At 38.3% G+C, this 9437-nt stretch overlaps 1 protein-coding gene across 6 annotated transcripts in view; it reads left to right on the plus strand.

The window, feature by feature from the left end:
- LOC129745337 (integumentary mucin C.1-like) overlaps positions 1–7084 on the plus strand; it is a 142034-nt gene extending 134950 nt beyond the window's left edge. For all 6 annotated transcript variants that reach the window (XM_055738346.1, XM_055738349.1, XM_055738347.1 and 3 more), the window contains one exon: positions 6778–7084. In XM_055738346.1, the coding sequence (XP_055594321.1) occupies positions 6778–6903 (126 nt within the window). In that variant the 3' untranslated portion in view covers positions 6904–7084. The remainder of the gene's footprint in view (positions 1–6777) is intronic.
- The last annotated feature ends 2353 nt before the right edge of the window (positions 7085–9437 follow it).

Genomic DNA, 9437 nt, shown 5'->3' on the forward strand with positions numbered 1-9437 from the left:
GGTATCCAAAAGGTGGTTTGGTGATGCTAAATAAACGATGGTGACGATAAACTTCGACTCTGAAGCAGTTGCGGGCAGTCTATATTATTTGACAGGATATCGTAGACAAACATTCTTTGTAGGAACACTCTTCTTTGACTCAACGATGTCATCGACAGCAAGCCACACCTTTGTGTGTAGGGCGGTAGCCTTACGGGATCTTGCCAGGGCAGTCGGCGCAACGCATAGCGAAGGGTTTTTTTCTGAACTTTATCAACTCTTTCTACCTGAACGGAGTGGTAAGGCGCCCAAACTGGTGCCGCGTACTCTAAGACACTGCGGACTAATGAGGAGAACACTGCTTTCAAAGCGTACGGGTCCTCAAAGCAAAAAGTGTTTCATCGGAGAAATCCAAGCAAGGCAAAAGCTTTAGCTGTTGTAGTGACGATATGCTGGGTAAACGAGAGCTTTTGGTCGAAGGTTAGTCCCAGGTCTTTTATGCTAGTCACTCTTTCAAGTGGAGTACCATCTAGAGCGTAGTTAAAGATAACTGTGGTTCTGGTTTGGAAGAAGCTTTGCATTTGCATTTTTCAGCGTTAACTTCCATTCCGTGTTTCTCACATTATGCGATTACTCTATTCATGTCTTCTTGAAGCGCTGCGCAATCCACTCTGGAGTCGATGGTTCGATAGATTGTTAAGTCGTCTGCAAACATAAGTTTAGGCGATTGAAGGAAAGTAGCCAGGTCGTTTATGAAGAGCACGAAGATTAGAGGTCCTAAGTGACTGCCTTGTGGAACTCCGGACGATATTTCGAACACAGTGGAGTGTGTGCCACGAATATTTATATAGCCTTGACGATTTGATAGATACGAAAATAACCATTTAGTTGCCCACTCTGGAAATCCAAAGCGCCTCAATTTTTCATGCACGAGAATGTGAGGAGCTTTGTCGAAGGCTTTGGCAAAATCGATGTATATAGAATCCACTTGCATTTATTTACTAATTGCGGCATGTAAATCACTGGAATAGCACATCAAGTTGGTCTACGTTGATCTTTTCCTAATAAAACCGTGCTGTACCTCGGTTAGCAACGGAGTAGCTGCCGCATAAAACCTTTCGTACATTAGGACTTCTAGCACTTTGGAAAAACAGCAGAGAATTGAAATCGGTCGGTAGTTCTCCACCCGATGTGCATTTCCAGACTTATGAATCGGTGCAATTGACGCGGTTTTCCAAAGGCTCGGAAAAGCTCCTTCTGAGATTGATCGGTTAAATAACAGACAAAGCGGGTTGGCGAGGGAAGCTGCAATTCTCGAGATTAATGACGGAAGAACTCCATCCGGCCCTGGACCTTTTGATGGATCGAGAGTACCTAAAACACTTGTAACTTCCTGTTCAGTGAAAAGCGGTTGCGGAAACCTAATATCATAGTTGGGCAGAGTTCCAAAATAGGAATCGGAGCAGTCTGGTGTTATCGAACTATATACGCTGCTGAAGAATTCGGCAAATAAATCGGCTGATTCTTTGATACAACTTGACCTGCGTCCTTGGAATGATACAGGCGATAGAATAGTATTCGAATGGCGTCGGCTGTTGATAAATTTCCAAAACGTCGATGGATTTTGTTTAACTTCTCGCTGAATGTTCGAAATATATCGTTTAAGTGCAGAGTCTCGTAAAGCAGCGTACTCGATCTCCAATCTAGATAAAATAGATTTTTTCTCATCGGATTTCTCTTTGATGTAACGTTTTCGGGCTTTCCGTACTGCATTGCGACTTCTACGTAGCTCAGGATTCCACCAAGGGAGCTTGAACGACTTGTGAAGGTGTAATCGTCTAGGAGGAGTGTGCTGATGTAATATTCCCCAAAGATGGTCATAGAAGGCAGAAAGTGCATCGTCGATTGTCGAATTTTCAAATGCTGAAGGCCAGTCTGTTTCCGTCAACAGTTCTGCCACACGATCGATATCACAGTGCCCGAAGTTCTGTCCACGAATGTGAGCTGCGTCTATTAGGTCATCTGAAGCCTTGTCGAGTAACAAAACAGAAAGACAACGATGTCGGTCGGTTTTTAAGATGCCATGTGGCGGGTGTACAATTTCGGCGATATCAGTCTGTTTACAAAAACTAGTCGAGAATTCTCTCCCATTGACATTCGGATGAGCAGCATCTGTGAGAAGCCGGATGCTATTGTTGCTTCGATAACAGCCAGTTCCTGTTCCGTTGAAGCGTTTACTGCAGAAATCCATTTGCATCTTCGTCAAAATCCCAGATTAGATTCGGTAGGTTGTAATCCCCGGCTACGACGATGATGTCCTGACTGGATGCGATTTCGTAAGATGATCGATTGCGGACATATGAGACAGATAGATCGAAGCTTCGCTATTAGGCCTGAAATAAACACAGCACAAATAGACGTAGCGACATTGGTCCTTGATTTGCACTACCGTTGTTCTAGATGGTCACATTCAGGAACTACAACAGAGATTGCTTCGATGCCATGTCTGACTGCAATCAATACGCCTCCACCTCGTCTTAACTGCTTGCGTCGAGTTCCAGTCGTGCGGTAAACACTGTAGTTAATGGCTATTTCAGAGTTGGCTATGTCATCTTTCAACCAGTTTCGGTTATCATAACGATGTCGTAATCAGATGAAGACAAACCAAGCAAGAACTCGTTAGTTTTAGTCCTCATGCCGCCTGCATTCTGATAGTACACGGTCAGGGAGTTCTTAGTGAGAGTGTTGTTTTGCGTGGACGAGTCGGCAGATACTGCAGGTAGAAGAATGAATGACGGAGGCAAGGTAGTGTTTTCGGGATGAAACTTGGTGGAATTATGCTTGAGAGCGTTAAGACCATTCAAATTGGCGTTGCAATGGCGTCAGTTGATTTCGATTTGAAATCGAGTCGGGGCTGCTTCGAAACAGGAAAAAAATGCTCAGCAGTGTAATCCACGAACTGTCTGAAACGGATTCTTGCAGGCCATGTTCGGACGACAATGCCTTGTCTTCATATCACGTGAAGATCCAACTTTAAAGGATATAAATTAAAGTGTGCTGACTTCTCTGCCAATAGGACCAACTTTTTAAGTTGAACTTCGTCGGTCCTAGTTGTTTGCGTACGAATTCTAGAACAGTATCATCGAAGCGTTAGGTACAATGCCAGAAAGATACAGCCAAAATGATGAAGGAGTCGAATACAGGTAATTGTGGGTCGTGATTTCATTATTTGCTACTACCGGTTCCTACAGCACATAGCAGTGGTGGTTGACGTACACTAATATTGTTCATAGCTACAGGTTTTTCTCGACGACGCTTGAGATGTGCAGACGAAGCAGCTCCTGAACCCATGAGGACCCAAGTCTATAGATTGAGAACTGAATAGCGCAAACTTTCACCGGAAGAGGATTCGTTCGTAGTTCATTACGCACTTCCTGAAAAATACTCTCACTAATATCAGTTTCGAGAGATTCTTTCAGGGAGTCGATCATGGTATCGTGGGCAGCGTTTGTTGATACTAAAGCGTTGGAAAAACGAGCTTTAGAAACCATTATCTTACAGCCGTTACACATCCACACCAGATGTCCATTGGCGCGAAGATCAGCTCGGAATTATCATTCAACCCAGAACATTTCAAGCAGGCGACGAGAGAACAAAAACTCCGCTCTTAACAAATTCGCCATCAAAAGTTATAGCACACTTTCCACACAGATTCGCCATTGTAAAAAAATAGCACTCGATAGAATGATAGTTACCAAATATCACGTACAGGTGGCGCTGCTATGTTACTGGTTGACGTAGCCTATGCTGACGGTCGGAAAGTGACGTTACCTGCGTTGTTGTTCACGGTTGAATGAGCGGGACGAAAGCTTGTTGATACTCGATCGACGAATCCAGACGAGCGTGAACAAGATGGAGGATGTTTTTTTTTTGGTCAGAAGATCGTGGTCCGCAAAATAAAAACAGCCAAAACGAAGTGTTTCTTTATTGATCCGAATTCGATACAATGTTTTAAGTGGATTCCTGTGGAGTGGAGTTCCTCGAAACATCGAAGTCGAATGCTTAAAAAAGCGATTGAACGTTTTCAATGTGCCGATAAATGCGCTGTTCGCTCCATAGTTGTTGAGACGATTAGGAACATAGAGCTGCAAAAGCTGGTTTCTCAATCCTCGGTCCTCCAGTCAACTCTGGACGTTAAGAGATCAGCAACAACTAGAGCGCGCGTAGCGTTTCTGCGGCTTGAAGCGTATCTAGATCTATGAGGCGACAGCGATTCTCATAACTTGGTAAACGGAACGGGTCTTGCCAATTCAGATGACGTGGGGCATACCGCATGAAGCGACGCTGGATAGTCTCGTTTCGTTCAGCCCCATTGTGGTAGAAGAGCACCAAACAGCTGAAGCATACTTGAGGATGGAACGAACTATACAGCAGTAAATAAGGCAATACACGTCTTGAAGTCTTTGGCCATGCGAAATAAGAATCCAAGGTTTCTGGATGCTTTGTTGACGATGTAGTTTATGTGAGTCTTAAACTCCAGCCGTTGATCGATAATAACACCCTGATCGTTGATGTGGTCCACCCGAGAAATGATTCCCTCTCCTAAGACGTACTCCGCATAAAAAGGATGTCGCCTTACGTGAAAATGATACGATCGAGCATTTACTGCGATTCAGGGCAGGCAATTCAAGTCACGTCACTGAGTAAACACATTGAGCTGCTGCTGCAGGGAAATTGATGTCCTCTTGGCCTAAATGACTTCCTTGAGGCAAACCGGAGCAGGCAAGAGAATGATTTGGAAAAGTAGTCACCAATACGAACGGATAACTTGCGACCTATTAAGTAACTGTGGTACCAGTGCAGAAGGGATCCACAGAAACCCAGACGCTCCAGCTTTGCGATAGCGATATCGTGATTCACCTTGTCGAATGCAGCAGAAAGGTCAGTATATTTGCGTCAGTTTGGGTTTTCATAGCAAAGCTGTCTTGCACAAAAGACTCGAAGGTGAGTAAGTTAGTAGTCTTGGATCGTTTAGGCATGAACCCGTGTTGATCATTGAAAGTTGGTGCTTGAAGAACGAATTAATGGATCCAAAAAAACCAATTCAAACAATTCGGCTATCGCGCATAGAGCTGAAATTCAGCGGTAGTTGTTACATCTCTCTTGTCACCCTTCTTGTGAACAGGAAACATGTAGGCTTCCTTCCACAGTGAGGGAAAGATTCCAACATCCAGCGATGATTGGAAAATATGCGAATAGAAACAGCAAAAGTGGTATAAAACGTTCAAAAAAGTAGCATGTATACCATCCGAGCCCATAGGTGTAGAGTTTTTCAGCTTAGCTGTCGCTTTCGTCGATTATGGTACCGTTAAACGAAGAACCTATAGGCAATATATTTCTCACAGCTCTAGCCAGTTGCTCAGGAAGAATGATCCAGATTTGAAAATGCTAGAGAACTTCTCGGCAAATAGATCACACATTTCGGGATCAGAGTTCACTGTGTCGCTGTTCAAGAACATGTGAGACGAAGCCCTGATTCTCTCCGATGATTTTTCACGTACTTCCAAAAAAAATTCGGACTGCTCTTGAAATTCTGTTGTAACCGATTTACTGGATTAGAGAAATCGAGCTCAGTCAACGCAGTCGAGCTTCGAAGTCAACGTTCTTAAATTCGTGATAGAAAGATGCGGTTTTCTCTTCTGAGCCATGTATTTTAGTGATATCGAGTGCAATCACTAAGGCTGGATGATGCTGGACAGTTTTAACAAAGGAGCAGGATCACATTCAATCGCCGGATTCTTGATCCCTTCGCTCACGAAGCAGAGATCAAGCATACGGCCGTTTTCATTTTCAATGTTGTTGATCTGTCCAAGAGTCGCGATGCTCAAGGTGTCTAGGAAGATGTTGGAGGATGCCAAGAATGAAGAGCAGCACCTCTGATTGACCACGCTACGGCTATCAAAGGAAGCACACGATCCCTGTCGGTGATTGTTTTGTATCTAGTTAGTGTTAATTTTTGAAAAACGTGCAACCTTAACCTTAACACGTGCGTATCGCAAGAATCAAAGAGACATTTTCTAGCTAGAAACGAATCCTGATTGCTTTTCTTGAGCGATTTTCGGACATTGAACGAGAGTATAAATATTGGAAACTCTCTAGAGCAAGGATCAGTCTAGATAGGGACAGACAAAGGCGGCTGTTATATGATCAGTTGGCAAGTCAGCTGCTTCCTGAGCCGATGTCTGTGAGTTCGAGCCCATGAGTAAATACCGGATAAATTTTTCATTGACTGTCCGCCAACTGTATCGTTGATATAAGTCGTGAATGATATGAAGATGTTAAAACGACTATAATCGAAACAAAAAAAAATAGGCAGGCAAACAGTGGAAGAATATTACAGTTTTGAAAACCAAGTTTAGGAGACCTTACAAACAATGAAATTGGTAACATGTGGTTTGGAGCGATTTGATATTGAATTCTATGATATTCCATACAAAGCCTTAAGTGACCTAAAACCACAATATCTACACCTTATCATTTGACAATATTATTAGTTGAATTGGCTTTTTTTTATCGAAAGTTATTTAAATTATCCACGTGGTATCAGGACGGCTTCTAAATTCTAACACTGACTCGATTGGCACAAACACAATTGGCACCAACACGATCTTTTGTTTTTTCTCTTTCTTTTTCCCTCGAACGCTTCCTTCCTGTTCCCAAACTTCCGCTTTTCCACCCATCATTCAGTCCACGCACCCAAAAACAAACACCGAAAACACCAAAAACAAACCCCAACAGATTCCACAGCCTCAGCTGGCTCCACAAGTACCATCGATTCCGGTGGCACTTCCCTCAGGAACGGTCAACAATTCCCCAATTCAGACGCGAACCGGCTATTCCGGTTCTGGATGTAGTGATTGTTGAACAGCAGCAACCGCAATTCCAAGCACCGGCACCGCACGTCAACCGATTCTCCAACAGCAGCCAGCACAACAACAGCCACAATTCGAAACAAACACCCCGAATAATCTGATCGATAACTTTTTCATTCCTCCCGGGCAGGGCGTCGGACCGATTGGCGGCGGAAACGTGAAACCGGAGCCCGATCGTCGGCTGTTCAATCAGCTGGGAATAAGCTGGCCACCACGGCCGACGTTATCGCCGGAATGTTCCGCAAGACGGTGGACGTGATTGTGACCTCGCATCTGCAGGCCCACCAGAGGGCCATGAGGAGCTTCAACTGATCCGCAAACCAAATTTGTGATACACCCTCGATCCCGATTTCACCATCCATCCATGAGAAAAATGAAAAACCTGCCGTTTTAGGCATTCCTAGAAGCAGCGCTTGCCGAATATTTTAAAGTATTTTAAACTAAAAGAGTGAAATAAAACCGAAGGGAAAAGATTACCATTTGAAGTATTAGGAAGTGATCCGATAACGGTCGCATTTGATTGAAACTCCTGCGACGAAAGATTGGCAGTTAGGCAATGTTGAAATAATACAAAGATCGCTCAAAAACTGAGAACGTGATATAAGACATGCAAACTTTATGTAAGATTTTTTTATTGAGAAAAAGTACTTAGGTCGTTTATTATAATTGTATGATGAAGAAAGAAGAAGATGAAAAAAAGATCTAAATTAAGCTTACGGTTGAGAAACTCAACTTTACAGGGTGATTGAAAATGCAGCAGCTTATATACGTAGCTAAATACAAAATATTTAATGAAAATTTAGTGTCATAATTATGCCGAATTCCCAATCTTTAAAAACAACGAAAATTACAAAAAAAAACATTACAAAAATTACAAAAATCCAAACACTACAAAAATGTCAAAAATTACAAAAATTATAAAAACTACAAATATTGCTAAAATTACAAAAATACAAAAACGACAAAAAATGCAAAATCACAAAATAACAGAAAATAAAAAAATTACAAAAAGTTACAAAAATTACAAAAATTACAAAAATTACAAAAATTACGAAATATTACAAAAATTACCAAAATTGCAAAAATTACAAAAATATACAAAAATGACAAAAAATGACAAAAATTACAATATTACAAAATTACAAAATGACAAAATTACAAAAATAGACAAAAATTACAAAATTACAAAAATTACAAAACTTACAAAAATACAAAAATTACAAAAATTACAAAAATTACAAATTACAAATTACAAAAATTACAAAATTACAAAAATTACAAAAATTACAAAATTACAAAATGACAAAAATTACAAAAATTACAAAAATGACATAATTACAAAATTACAATAAATTACAAAAATTACAAAATTACAAAAATTACAAAACATTACAAAATACAAAATTACAAAAATTACAAAATTACAAAAATTACAAAAATTCAAAATTACAAAATTACAAAATTACAAAAATTACAAAAATTACAAAAATTACAAAAATACAAAAATTACAAAAATTACAAAAATTATATACAAAATTACAAAAATACAAAAATTACAACATTACAAAAATTACAAAAATTACAAAATACAAATTACAAAAAGTACAAAATACAAATTACAAAAATTTACAATACAAAATTACAAAAATTACAAAAATTACAAAAATTACAAAAATTACAAAAATACAAAATTACAAAAATTACAAAAATTACAAAAATTACAAAAATTACAAAAATTACAAAAATTACAAAAATTACAAAAATTACAAAAATTACAAAAATTACAAAAATTACAAAAATACAAAAATACAAAATTACAAAAATTACAAAAATTACAAAAATTACAAAAATTCAAAAATTACAAAAATTACAAAAATTACAAAAATTACAAAATTACAAAAATTACAAAATTACAAAAATTACAAAATTACAAAAATTACAAAAATTACAAAATTACAAAATACAAAAATTACAAAAATTACAAAAATTACAAAAATTACAAAAATTACAAAAATTACAAAAATTACAAAAATTACAAAAATTACAAAAATTACAAAAATTACAAAATACAAAATTACAAAAATTACAAAAATTACAAAAATTACAAAAATTACAAAAATGACAAAATTACAAAAATACAAAAATTACAAAAATTACAAAATACAACAAAAATTACAAAAATTACAAAAATTACAAAAAGTACAACAATTACAAATTACAAAAATACAAAATTACAAAAATTACAAAAATGACAAAAATGACAAAAATGACAAAAATGACAAAAATGACAAAAATGACAAAAATGACAAAAATGACAAAAATGACAAAATGACAAAAATGACAAAATACAAAATGACAAAATGACAAAATGACAAAATGACAAAAATGACAAAAATGACAAAAATGACAATAATGACAAAAATGACAAAAATGACAAAAATGACAAAAATGACAAAAAGACAAATGACAAAATGACAAAAATGACAAAAATGACAAAAATGACAAGACAAATGACAAAAATGACAG

Source organism: Uranotaenia lowii, chromosome 2 (assembly GCF_029784155.1).
Source record: "Uranotaenia lowii strain MFRU-FL chromosome 2, ASM2978415v1, whole genome shotgun sequence".
NCBI classification, from domain to species: Eukaryota; Metazoa; Arthropoda; class Insecta; order Diptera; family Culicidae; genus Uranotaenia; species Uranotaenia lowii.